At 36.5% G+C, this 14276-nt stretch overlaps 1 protein-coding gene across 2 annotated transcripts; it reads left to right on the top strand.

Annotated features, from left to right (window-relative positions):
- LOC109244785 (calmodulin-binding protein 60 B-like) lies at positions 269-6737 on the top strand. 2 transcript variants are annotated; one of them, XM_019411937.1, is made up of 9 exons: positions 269-673; positions 2030-2105; positions 2591-2668; positions 2934-2992; positions 3235-3728; positions 3820-3980; positions 4078-4281; positions 4585-4822; positions 5634-6737. In XM_019411937.1, the coding sequence occupies exons 3-9, from the start codon at positions 2642-2644 to the stop codon at positions 6179-6181; spliced, it is 1731 nt and encodes a 576-aa protein (XP_019267482.1). In that variant the 5' UTR covers positions 269-673; positions 2030-2105; positions 2591-2641; the 3' UTR covers positions 6182-6737. The 2 variants fall into 2 exon arrangements, with proteins under 2 accessions (XP_019267482.1, XP_019267477.1); XM_019411932.1 differs by lacking the exon at positions 2591-2668.

Genomic DNA, 14276 nt, shown 5'->3' with positions numbered 1-14276 from the left:
TTAAAAATATTTTATGGACGAAATGTCTAAGCATTCGATCTAATTTCTTTTTTGCCTTTACGGGTCAAAGTTTTATCATATACACTACACAGATTTGATGAATTGATAAAATTTGCAACTTAGAAAATAATTAGGTTTTCCAAGAAAAAGAAGAGGTCAAGTAGGAATAATTTAAATTGAAAAGGACAAAAGTGGTAGTTCAAAATAAGCGCGTCAAGTAGAAAAACCCACGCGTTAGATATATATAGCAAGATCCAGTGTACAAGCCAAAACCAAAACCAGCAGCCATCAAAATAGAAACTATAGTTAACAGCTAGTGCCATCATACGAAAGTCCAATGTTGTTTCCTTGAACTTTCCGAGAAACCTCTCTTCATCTTCTTTCTTCTTTCAATTTTTTCCCGCTTTCCCCTTTTTCGCTCCTTTTTCTCTCTTTCTTTTTGCCGTTGGGAATCTTATCCAGTGAAAAAAGAAAGTCCTCACTACAAACAGTTCAAAAATTAAACAAACAAAAAAAAAGAAACTTTATTTTAGGTCAGATCTGAAAACAGATATAGTTGAAGAAGAAAAGTGTTTAGTAAGAAAATGCAAACGAGGTATATGGACAAACGTGCTTTGGATCCAAGTAGTAGTGAGGAAGGTCAACCTGAAAGGAAGAGACCTGCTCTTGCTAGGTAATTTACTCGCACACAAAAAATGGTTTTTCTTTAAAATTCTTTTGTCAAGGGATAACTTTTATGTTTTAGCAAATTTTAGTACTGTGATTACAGTTGGGTTATTCTTGTAATTGGTCATCATGTAAACTCTGCTAGGATTTTGATTTTGATAATAAGAAATTGTAGAGTATTTAGTGAGGGTATTGTGAGAATTGTTGTGAAGATGTGGAGAATGATGGTTATGTTATGTGGGGTAGTGGAAATTGTAATTTTTATTAAGAAAAATCTGATCTTGATGAATATGTTTGAGGTATGAGGTATTATTATCAAGATACCTATAAAAATGAGGTATTATTTTCAAGATCCTTGGATGGGAAGATATGAGAGCTTTCTTTATTGGTTGTTTATAATTTGCAAGATTGAGGATAAGGATGTTGTAAGGGGAGCCTTGGCGTAACTGGTAAAGTTGCTGCCATGTGACCAGGAGGTCACGGGTTCGAGTCGTGGAAACAGTCTCTTGCAAAAATACAGGGTAAGCGTACAACAGACCCTTGTGGTCCGGCCCTTCCCCGGACCCCGTGCATAGCGGGAGCTTAGTGCACCGGGAGGATAAGGATGTTGACTGCAAGAGAAGGAACATTTTGATTGAATCTGGCTTGATAAGTAGCTTGTTCTTTGTTTTGGTTTAGAACTGCAAGCTCCCTATTTATTTGATTGGATGTGATACAAAATACAAGAGGTTCATAGTGCTGTATGCTGAGAGTACAAAATGAGAAGAGGCTCATAGTGCCTAATTCATAAGCATCATTTTAAGAATTTGTGTCATTCTAGGATGTGAATTGAAAGGCTCTGAGCTTGTGACAAATGGCTCACAATGAATATTTTGGGACTGCCGAGTGGTGCACTAGTCAGCTTTCAAATGGGATTCCTCACTGTTAGTTGTCAATGGGATTATCCACGTTTTATTCTTCTCAATCATCATTCAGAGGTAGAGTTGTCTCTATATCTTGTAGCCATGGACATACTTGAGCTTCCCAAGGGAAGTAGTCACCTGGCATTTGTAATCCTACAAACGCTTTAGTTTCCTCTGAGTGTCTGAGTGGCAGATGCCTCTCTAACTATGGCCTATTTGTTATGGTCCATCAACTGTCTTCATCTTATCTTACGAAGTAACCAGTAAAAGCTTCTCATTTTAGAAGTCTTTATATCTGTTGATTGTTTGTTGTGGTGTCATGTGGCAGGAAATGTGACCTGGATGTCTAATATTTTTCTTGAAAAGCTTAAATTTAGTACCTGTTATAGATTTACTCATCTTTCTGTGTCTATTCATGGTAACTGTAGCACCGATTATTGAAAAATACATGGTTACTGCAGTGTCATTGTTGAAGCGCTTAAGGTGGACAGTCTGCAGAAACTCTGCTCATCACTGGAACCAATTCTTCGAAGAGTTGTAAGATTATTAGGCCCTTTAAAATTATCTTCCTATTCATTGGACATTACTTGCGTGAAGTTTCACTTAGACAACCAACCATTAGTAGTTATGAAAGTTCGATTCTTAGTTATATAACTACTGGGGCATGATACATATTTCCAGTATGACTCAGTGTGACAGTTATTTAATTCTCAGTGAATAAGGCCAGTGCAAGATATTTGAGCTGGATTATTAAGTATAAGATTTATCTCATATGCTGAAACTTCTACTAAGAATTATATGTGCTTTGATCATTGTAGAATTTTCACTGAGAACCTCTCTCTCTCTCTCTCTCTCTCTCTCTCTCTCTCTCTCTCTCTCTCTCTCTCAAAATGATCAATGAATGAGAGCTGTCCCCATATCCTGCTTATGTGCATAATTTCTGGAGAAAAATAGCTTCAAATTTTCATGTAAAATCTTTACTGGGTGCACTAAATACACTTCTGTGTTTTATATTTGAATAGGATGACATATTTTAAGTGTATCTGCACTCCAGTTGTTCTTTTGTTGGACTCATGCGTGTTAACGTGGCTTCATCTCAGGTTGTTTCCTTTTAGCTGTAAAAGCTGAGCTATTGTTATCTTATGTGCATGTACTTGAAACCTTTGCATCTCCATGGGCTTGTTAACCAGCCCATGAGTCTCTACATTGTTTTGAGACAGTGCTGGGTGCAGAATGGTGCTCATATTTTCTGTGTTTGGGGATGGCCAGACTATGCAAACTTGTGCATTCTTGTTGTACTTGCACAAGCTTTCTTCTATACTGGCTTTTGTTTTCTTATTTATGAACGACCACTTGTGTTCACAGGTTAGTGAAGAAGTTGAGCGTGCTTTGGCTAAACTTGGTCCTGCTAAACTTAATGCAAGGTATGGCTGCACAAATATTCGCTAATTCTTTCAGAGCACAAGTCTTATTTTCTACAGTTTTCAAGGATGTATATATGTATGGGGAATGTCCCATTGGATGATGACCAAAAATGTGAACTAATATTCCAAGCACTAGCATGACTGAAAAGTTTGTGCCCTTTGCATGATTGAGCTTCTAATGTATTTTGTTTTAATTGGCTGTCCACTCTGTTTTGGGATTGAATTTTACGATAACCATGCAGGGTTTCTCCAAAAAGAATTGAAGGACCTGATGGGAGAAATTTGCAGCTTCAGTTTCGGTCCAAACTGTCACTACCTCTCTTCACAGGAGGAAAAGTAGAGGGAGAGCAGGGTTCTGCGATACATATTGTCTTGATTGATGGAAATACAAACCATGTTGTAACATCAGGTCCAGAGTCCTCAGTTAAACTAGATATTGTTGTGCTTGAAGGAGATTTCAATGACGAGGATGATGATGGATGGACTCAAGAAAAATTTGAGTCTCATATAGTGAAGGAGCGCGAAGGTAAAAGGCCTCTTCTTACAGGAGAATTGCAAGTGATATTGAAGGAGGGTGTTGGCACTCTTGGTGAGTTGACATTTACCGACAACTCCAGCTGGATCAGAAGCAGAAAGTTCAGGCTAGGCTTAAAAGTTGCATCAGGTTGTTGTGAGGGAATTCGCATCCGTGAGGCAAAAACGGATGCCTTCACTGTCAAGGATCATAGAGGAGAATGTAAGCCCATATAATGTGCCCTTTTTTGTATGGAAACTACTATTATGTTTGTTGAGGTTTGTAGTAACTCTATGTGACTGTTTCCTTTCAGTGTACAAGAAACATTATCCACCTGCATTGGATGATGAAGTTTGGAGATTGGAAAAGATAGGGAAAGATGGATCCTTCCACAAGAGGCTAAATAAAGCTGGCATACATAAAGTGGAAGACTTCCTGCGACTTGTTGTGCGAGACTCGCAGAGGCTCCGAAATGTAAGATTTTTAAACTTGCCAAGTTGGAGATTAGAATGATAAATTTGGTTGTATATTAATGTTTCCTCTTTTGTGTTTTTTCATCTCGTTATCACAGATCCTGGGAAGTGGAATGTCAAATAAGATGTGGGATGCTCTTGTGGAGCATGCAAAAACCTGTGTTCTAGGTGGGAAGCTATATGTCTACTATCCTGATGATATGAGAAACATTGGTGTTGTCTTTAACAATATCTACGAGTTATGTGGTTTAATCTCTGGTGGACAGTATCATTCAGTTGATTCTCTTTCAGAAAATCAGAAGGTTTGCAATCTGTAGCCATTTCTCTCTTTTGTGTAATTAGGTGTCTTGGATTCATCTAAACAGGCTTAAGAAAAGGAGAAAAAAAACATGCACTCTAATTGCAACCTCCTGAATTGCCACAATAGTTGAAAGTGCTCTGCACTTATTCCTTTTTCTCTGTGACATTTTATAACTTTGTAAAGAAGTAGTGGTCATTGGAGTTTCTGAGGGTTGCTATGATTTGCTTTAATTGACCTTTTGGATGTTATATTTTCCAAGTTTGTGTGACGAATTGCTTAAGCAAACATCAAACAATATTTGCAGGTATATGTGGATACTTTAGTCAAGAAGGCATATGAAAACTGGATGCATGTCGTTGAGTATGATGGAAAATCTCTTTTAAGCCTGGGCCAGAATAAACCCTCAGTTACTTCTCAAAATGATCTTACAATTGGCTCTCAGAACCATTCGACCTCTTTTGATCAACAAATTAATTTACCAAGTCTTCCAGCTTCAATTTCATCAGAGCAGCCTGCTATGAATACAGGACTGAACATGGGAGGTATAAATATGCATTATTGCCTAACATATGTGTTACTGTTAAAGTGTGAATTCTTCCTGCTCTGCTTTTACTGCTGTTTGGGCTTCTCTGTGCATTTCTTGGGTGATTGGAACAATAATTCCTCACCACCTACCATATGTTCTTCATGAATTGTGTTGAATTCTGCCCTCTCTGCTTTTGCTGCTGTTTAGGGTCTTTGTGTGATTTTTTGGTGATTGAAGAATAAGTCCTCACTAGACGAGTATCTTAACAAGAAGAAAAGTTTCCAAACTGAAAAAAACATAAGCGCTAATATTGGATGCCAAGTTTTATATCAATTGATTTCCTGTGAGTAAGCAGGTTGTTGAATCATATCATATTTACTCCTTTTGTTCCAAATTTACATGACACTTTCTATTTTAAGACATCCCAAAATGTTTGAAACACTTCTGAATTAATACATTACAAATTTCAAGTCTCAAATTCTTTTAACAATATAGAACCATAATTTGATGCTCAAACAAACTTCTCAATAACTAGCCAATTTTTTCGATTTTATTGTTATAAATAATGTATACCTTGGCAATTTGTATCGCATTGAAGGAGGTCTCTCGACCTGCACTGTTTACTGCTTTGCAGAACGTGAAGGATACCTAGTTTAAGCACTGCAATTACCTCTTTAACCAGCTCCTAAAACTGGCTGTTATTATATGTGTCAATAAATCCTCAAACAAGCTAATTGACTAGATATACTATGACCTCATTTGTATCTTGTATTTTTATAGTTCTACCAATTTATGACTTCATAACATGAATATTTCTCTGTTAACAGGGTATAATGAGAGCCTCAGTAGCAGATATACCATGCAGCCTCAGCACATGAATCTGAATGGTAACATGCAGTTAAATGGTGCTTCATTTCCTCCTCAGAACCATTTGCTAGGTATGTCACAACAAGCTCAACCACATGGAAGTGAGAGCATGCTGGCTCTTCGCCCACCACAGCCATCGCTGTCTAGCTATTTTGCTGCTAGCACGCCTAATCCATATAAGGGAGCTGAGGACTTCTTAACAGAGGAAGAAATACGTATGAGAAGTCATGAGATGCTTGAAAATGAAGACATGCAACATCTGCTCCGTATTTTCAGCATGGGACAAGGTCATGCTTCTTCTAGTGTTGGAGAAGAGAATTACCAGTATGGATCATCATACATGCCCAACATGTCTTCTACCTTTGGTTTTGATGAGGACCGGACACGTTCTTCAGGTAAGGCTGTTGTCGGGTGGCTCAAACTCAAAGCTGCCTTGAGATGGGGCATCTTCATCAGGAAGAAAGCGGCTGAAAGAAGAGCACAAATTGTTGAATTGGATGACTCCTAGATTTGATCTTTCCCCTTTCCATAGCAACCACTTGGATGTGATGATGTTTAAAGGCTTCCTTGAAGAAGCGTATCATCGCTTCTGGAATTTGGTATGACAATGCATGTGCATCTGGCACTGGTTTGGGGTCAATCAGAATCTGGAAGCCTCTCTTAATGTACAGTTATGCCTGTCCGTGGAGATTGCTCTCTCTCCATTAACAGAATAACATACAGCTTATGATAGTTTTCTCAGCATATTATCTGAGGTTCAAAGACTGGAGCAGTTTTCTTGGCTCTAGCTGAAGGGAAATTCCAATTGTTTAGACCTGATTTCTACTATTGAGATGGATGGAAATGACTTCGCTTCCCTTATGCTAACTCAGGATTGTAGCAAAGTTTATTTTTATGTTTTTGTTGACCGATGCTGTAATTTCTAGTGTTTTCTTACTATGAGTTTATCAGAGAAAACATAATGTTTGCCTCAGAGAACATTTGTTGTGAACAAATTATCAAAAAACGATATTGTGGACCTTCAAGAATTTGTTATATTGAATGAATAATCGTGTTTCATTGTACTATGAGTGTTTGAGGATCTGTTAGATCAAACAATCTAGGATCCAATTTGTTTGTCAATTTTGTATCTGGCATAATTATTAAAAGAAAAGGGGAAAAATACTAGTAATTGTTTTATATTCGTTCAGAAAGATTTAGTGGCATATTTTGACTATTGTGTTGTGGAAGAGTATAATAAAAAATAAATTATATTTTACAAAAGTAAAAAAGAGACCCTTTTTTTGGGGGTGGTATGTCACTGTATTTAGAGCTTTCATTCAAGGCAAGTGAATTATATTTTGACACAACTTATATTTTGTTGCTTTCAGTTACAGCAGTTTTCTCTAACTTTGAGCAAACTTATTTATGGCCATCTGCTAGAAATTAATATTAGCCGCTGGCCACAAAATTGCAGTATGTATTTTATAGCCCAAAACTAATTAAAAGGCTAGACACCCCCAACTATCACGGAAGCACAGTCCCGTCCTTCATCCAAAAATCGCTCTTCTCCAATTCCAACCCAAGTTCCAAAATAGAAAAATGAAATCTAAGATAAGAAGCAGGAATTTGAGATCTTCAATGCCGTCGTATTATACATACATAAAGCCAGGAGCGTTGGCACAACTCAGGAACTCCAAAATCACTGCTAAATCAAGACCAAACGATGCTCAATCTCCAATTGCAATGTGCTAGCAAATACTACAGAACAGACCTCTTAGGACCAACCATAGAGGGCTTAATTTCTTGTTTCAATTTGAAGATCACTTCTTCTGGTTTCTTCTTCTCTTCCTATAACCCCAAAAAAAAAAAAAAACGAAATGGGGTAAAGAGCAAAGTGAACCTCGCCCATTGATGTTCTTGGATATGAATAGAGGTAGCTGATAAGCTTAAAGACAGAAAGAGAGAGAGAGAGAGAGATTGAATTGTTTCTCTCTCTTTAAGTTTTTTCGTTGTTTTGTGTGTGTACTTTTTGGAGTTATTCTCAAGAAAGTTCAAAAGAGAAGTGGTGAGCATGGGCTACATAGAGATCAACGAGGCACTCACTAGTTTTTGTCCTCTAAAAAAGCACAACTGGTGTGGCTTTTATATAGGTGGCACGTGTGACGGACATATACTTTGTTGTTTTAGGTGGATTTTTTAGTTTATGTGGCTTTAGGATTAATATAAGTAATGCAGTTACGTTAAATTGGTGCAACCAAGAAATTAATGTGCTTAGTAGATTGTATTTACATCAATGAAGTGTTCTGTTTTGCTTTATTTATGCTTATTTGTCCTGCCTGTGAATAAATTTCAGTTTAATGAGGTAACGTGTTGTTTGACGATTATTTCAATTACACAATTGTGTTTACTAATTGTGTTCAATCACTACATAATATATGTACAAAATGACTGTCACTATATAAAATAAATACAAAAATAGACTGTCATTATACAAAAAATATACAAAATAGACTGTTACTATACATAGATTGTCATTATACAAAACTTATACAAAATACACTGTCACTATACAAAAAAATATACAAAATAGATGTCCACTATACGTAATATATACAAAATATACTGTCACTATATAAAATATATACAAGATATACTATTTATATACAAAATATACAAAATAGATGTAACTATACAAAATACATACAAAAAAGACTGTCACTATACAAAAATACATGATACACTCTAAATACACGGTGTGCACACATTACACATACAAAATGTATATAATTTATATACACTATGTTTACATATTAGAAAATACACATGTATATACAATTTTGATACATTGTTCAGACAGATTATACATTCACGATACAAAATACACTTGGGGTACACAAATATATACACTTTAGATACACAAGCACACTCGAGATAGGCTCAATATACACTAAGGATACACTGTCGAACTTAGGATACAATATTTATACATTGCAAAATAATATATATATATATATATATATATATATATACACACACACAACTTTTCTACAAAACTATAATTCATTAAAATTATCCTGTATGTACAACTTTATACCTACACACACACACACACACACACATATATATATATATATACATATATATATATACACACTGCAGTTCGCCTATCATTAAATTCAATATTAAATAGTATTAAAAAAAGTAAAAGTAAGAGAGAAAAAAAGGTGTTACAATCAAAAAAATTGAAGAAAAGAAGTAAAAAAAATATAGAAAGAGTATGTCACGCCCTGAACCATGGCCTGGGCGTAACACGGCACTCGGTGCCTGACTGCATGTGACCGAGCGAACCAACTGTATGGCTGGATCAACATGTGGTATAATTGTAAGCTAGAGGTAAATATATGACATGATACTCTACTAACGAGTCTGACTGAAATATCATAGATGCGAAAAATACTGAAAGGTCTACAAGTATAGACAAGTAGCCGACAAGGCTAACACATAAAAGTCTGCTAATATCTGACTGACTGGGTTATAGTCTGTGAAGCCTCAAAAGAATACTGAAAATGCTAACTGTTTACTGGGACAAGGTCCCCGGTATACCTTATTAACTGAAATACTATAATGACTAAAACAAAAGAGAGATAAGGCCCCGAAAGACTAGGGCTCACCAATAGCTGATACGAGATGTCCTAGCAAGCAGAATCGTCAACCTAAAAATCGTTACACGCATCGCGAGATGCAGGCCCCGGACAAAAGGGACGTCAGTACATTTGAATTGCACTGGTATGTAAAACAACTGAAGAAAAGAACTGTAAATACTGAAACTGAAACTGAACTACTAGCTGATAAACTGATAACTGAACAAGGAGGTAAGGATATGAATACTCCCTCTTCTGAATGATGAACAACTTGTTTCTCTGAATATAAAGCTGGGGCCTCAGGCCCTCTATATATATATATATATATATATATATATATATATATATATATATATATATATATATGCNATTCACACTCATATCATTCTGTCTGAGTCTCTCAAATTCCAAAGCCTTAGCTTCCAAGACCTCAATGGGTAGAAAGTGCTCAAGGAATGCATCTGCAAACTCCTTCCAAGTCGCACGATCCGCATCCTCCCCTCGGGACTCTTCCCATGTTTCATACCAAGTGTCGGCAACATCCTTCAGCTGGTACACAGCAAGCTCTACTGCCTCAGTGTCTGTAGCATGCATCACACGAAATATCTTCTGAACCTCATCAATGAAGTTTTGCGGATCCTCATCCTTTTTGGACTCTGTGAAGACGGGAGGTTTCATGTTGAGGAATTCCCTAGACCTAGAACTACCCGTCTCATGAACATCATTTGTTCCCTGCCTTTGAGCCTGAGTAGCAACAATCTGGGTAAGCAACTGGATAGCTCCCCTGACATCCATGTCTGAAGCACTGGGCACTGAGCCCGGTGCAACCCCCTGGGCCGGAGTGTCCTCCTCCTGAGCAGCATTAGTTGTGGCCCCCTGGCTAGTAGCTGAGGCCCTCCTGGTGTACTTACTTTTTGCAGGCATTTTTCTGAAACACGCAATTCGCACGGGTTAGAAAGATTCCTGAAAGCATAGCTCTAACTGCACGATCTAGAGTATGAAAGAAATGGATCAATCCTAAATGTCTTGGTGGTCAACTGTTTACATGTGTGGCACGCACACACACATAAGAGAGGCCCCACTGGACACGGCTTCATAGACTCCCTAGGACTCTTGAACCCGACTCTGATACCAAGCTTTGTCACGCCCCGAACCATGGCCTGGGCGTAACACGGCACTTGGTGCCTGACTGCATGTGACCGAGCGAACCAACTGTATGGCTGGATCAACATGTGGTATAATTGTAAGCTAGAGGTAAATATATGACATGATACTCTACTAACGAGTCTGACTGAAATATCATAGATGCGGAAAATTCTGAAAGGTATGCAAGTATAGACAAGTAGCCAACAAGGCTAACACATAAAAGTCTGCTAATATCTGACTGACTGGGTTATAGTCTACGAAGCCTCTAAAGAATACTGAAAATGCTAACTGTTTACCGGGACAAGGTCCCCGGTATACCTTATTAACTAAAATACTATAATGACTAAAACAAAAGAGGGATAAGGCCCCGAAAAACTGGGGCTCACCAATAGCTGATATGAGATGTCCTAGCAAGCAAAATCGTCAACCTGAAAATCGTTACCTGCATCGCGAGATGCACGCCCCGGGCAAAAGGGACGTCAGTACATTTGAATTGCACTAGTATATAAAACAACTGAAGAAAAGAACTGTAAATACTGGAACTGAAACTGAACTACTTGCTGATAAACTGATAACTGAACAAGGAAGTAAGGATATGAATACTGCCTCTTCTGAATGATGAACAACCTGTTTCTCTGAATATAAAACTGCGGCCTCAGGCCCAATATATATATATATATGCACAACTGCGGCCTCGGGCCCAAGTATATGTATATATAACTGCGGCCTCAGGCCCAAAGATGCATAAAGCATAAACTGTGGCCTCAAGCCCAAATACAGGTGTTCAACATTCAAGAATATAAAATCAGGAACTGAGAATCATATTAAAATACATGATACTGAAATGCTGAATCACACTGAAACTTTAACTATTTATGACATGCTGAGTAAGCAATACTGTGACTTAGGGACATCAAGCCCAAGTCTATATTGAATACGAACTGAGCTCACAACGTTCAAAATGAAAGTCATAAACGAGTTATCAAGCTGGAGGGTAGAAGTTCTACAACTAGTCAAGGAACTAGGCTTAACTATATTTCTGAGGCAATTGGTTATGTCGTAAAAGAAACGTAGTGTTGGGAGAATCATTAAAATTCCCAAACATAGAGAGTTAGCCTCACATACCTTAACTTCCTGCTCTTGAGCGTAATACAACGTTTGTCAACCCTTTCAACTTTAATCTATAGCAATACAAGTCAAAGAGATTCCATATTAGCTATGATGCTCATGTTTTTGTCACTTAAGCATTTTATCAAACACTTGGTGAAAATAAAGTTTCATAGTCCTTATTAATGGTTTCTCTACACCCAACAACCCATTCTCTTGTTCCTAGATAAATTCTAAAGTCTCAAATGATTATAATCAACATTATTCTTCATCACCCATAAGGTAAACAACACCCTTAACCAATAATCAACAATCAACACCCCAACCCTATAATCGTTCATGATTTTCTATCAAACCCATCAACTCATATCTCATGAACTAGGGTTTATAATCATTAAACAAATGCTAGAATCAATTAGAGGGTGAAGACATTACCTTTTTGAAGTTCAAACCCTTTGAATTCGAGTTCTAGGCTTTCTTCTCTCAACGATGATGTCCCAATGTTAATAAGATATTGGGAAATTGAAATTAACTTAGAATCACCATTAGAACTTACCTTGGGTGGTGGAAGGACCCTTAAGGAGTTAGGTTTTTGAGAGTTCCCCTTTCTAGAGCAAGTTTTTATGTTTTGGGGCTGTGGGGGACGAAATATAGCTTTAAAATGACCCCCCACGAGTGCGCCCGCACACCTGAAGATCTGCCCACGCTACTGACCGCACATAACGGCAGTAACACTGCCTCAAAATTAGCGCGGTCGCGCTAGGGGCGTGCTACAGGGCGCGCATATCGCATACTCTTCTGTAAAACGCGCATAACTTTTTGTACAGAGATCCGTTCAGGCTCCATAATATATCGTTGGAAATCTATTTCAATGTACTACAACTTTGGTGTTTTGAGTTATTCCAAATACCTTACACATTTTTCACCAAACCTCCTGCAAGACTGATCTTTTGTAAACTTCGTAGATTTTATCGAATCTTGTACACTTCACTCTTCGTCTTGATTCTAAAATAACTATTTTCACCCATAATCATACCAATGGAACTTCACATTTCCAAAATATAACCTTACCACTCATTTGACACATTCAGACCTAAGCCGAATTTACGTGGTGTTACAGAGTAAAAAGTCAAGTGTGATACGTAAGAAAGAGAAAACAATTTGGTGTTGGGAAGGAAAAATATCTAGGGAAGATAAAAAAAATTAGTACCAAAATTTACTTTTGTCTTTTATTTATTGGTTTTATCCGATGGGCTACAATTGGATATTAGTTTTATCCGACTGAATATTTCGGGTTACGTGCAAATCTTTGGGCTAATACTTTTTTTCAACGGCCATACAAGGTAGTTTTCTCTTACTTTTTTTAGCAGAATAACTTGCTTAGTTTAAGGATGAATTTCAATTTTAAATTTCTATTAGATTGTTTAAGTTAGTTGAGATATTTTATTTTTTTGAATTTTAATTTATGTGAACTTTTTGTTCCTAATTTGCTATTTAAAGCCTTGTTATGCTTAATAAAATTATTGAGAGACATTTTCAATTTGTTGCCCTATCTTTTAGAAAAACCAACAGTGGTATCAGAGCCCCATTGGTCTTATAGGATTTATGAGTTCTTCCAAATAACCATTTTCAAATCATTTAATGATATCAATTTTTAAACCCATTTTCAAATATGGCAAGCAGTAGTATCTCTTTGAATGCCCCACAAGCTTTCACTGCTGAAAACTATCGGATTTGCTCAGTGAAAATAAAATCATAACTTAAACCTATTATTTATTGAATGTTGTAATGGAAGAACAATCCTTACGAGCAATTCTTGAAAATCATATCATTGTCCAGAATCAAATACTTTCAAAAGATATTTCAGATAAGACAAGGCCACTAAGGGTGGTTTTTATGAACAAAACCATAAGACGAAAAAGAAAGAAGAAAAAGAACTGCACTACAAAAGTGAGCAATTTCAACGATGCTCAAAACAATCTTCAAGCACAAACAACAGAAGCAAGATTTGAGGAGGAGCAACTTTTTAAATTGTAGCAACTGAAGCAAAGGAGGAGTGTTGATACTTTATTGCTTTCAGTTACTGCAGTAACTTTTTTAGCAAAATAAGTTGCTTAGTTTTAAGATGAATTTCAATTTTAAATTTTTATTAGATTGTTTAAGTTAGTTGATGTATTTTAAGTTTTTTAAAAGACGGAATTACGTAATAATACACTCCACAAGTTAACCTTGCAACCGGATGACCCAGATTTAAGTTTACAAATATGTAGCCCAATATTATTTGGCTCAGATCCGAAAAAACCTTCATGCCCTTTTTATTCTGACGCAAATTTTTCATGGTGTTTTGTTCTATTTCTTATCCAAGTTTATACATTCCTATCCCAGCTATAAACATACAAAAACAGACCTAAAATCTCTTATTTTTCAAGTTCTATATAGATGAATTTGCTCCAAAGTTTATGATTTGACAGAAAACTCAACAAGAAAAGAAAATTTTGAAAATTCATCATTTAGTAGAGAAATCAACGAAAAAATTAACTTTATATATAAATTGTTAGATAAAAGTGAGAAAAATACAAAAATTCTATTTTTCAGTTTTAACTTCATCTGTACAGTAATGTATATTGATGTATAAGTTTGTATAAACTTGTATATGAAATGTTGAATAATGTATACCAGTATTTCGCTGGCAAAAAAAAAAAAAAAGCAAACTCGATGTTAATAGAA

Source organism: Nicotiana attenuata, chromosome 2 (assembly GCF_001879085.1).
Source record: "Nicotiana attenuata strain UT chromosome 2, NIATTr2, whole genome shotgun sequence".
In the NCBI taxonomy this organism is placed as follows: Eukaryota; Viridiplantae; Streptophyta; class Magnoliopsida; order Solanales; family Solanaceae; genus Nicotiana; species Nicotiana attenuata.
This window is presented reverse-complemented; position numbering and strand designations above follow the sequence as displayed.

Excerpts from the sequence above, each read along its gene's own strand:
- LOC109244785 (XM_019411932.1), top strand. The coding sequence starts at position 585 with ATGCAAACGAGGTATATGGACAAACGTGCTTTGGATCCAAGTAGTAGT. Across the intron at positions 2,106-2,933 it reads AACCAATTCTTCGAAGAGTT|GTTAGTGAAGAAGTTGAGCG; the intron begins GTAAGATTATTA and ends TTGTGTTCACAG. Across the intron at positions 4,282-4,584 it reads CTCTTTCAGAAAATCAGAAG|GTATATGTGGATACTTTAGT; the intron begins GTTTGCAATCTG and ends CAATATTTGCAG.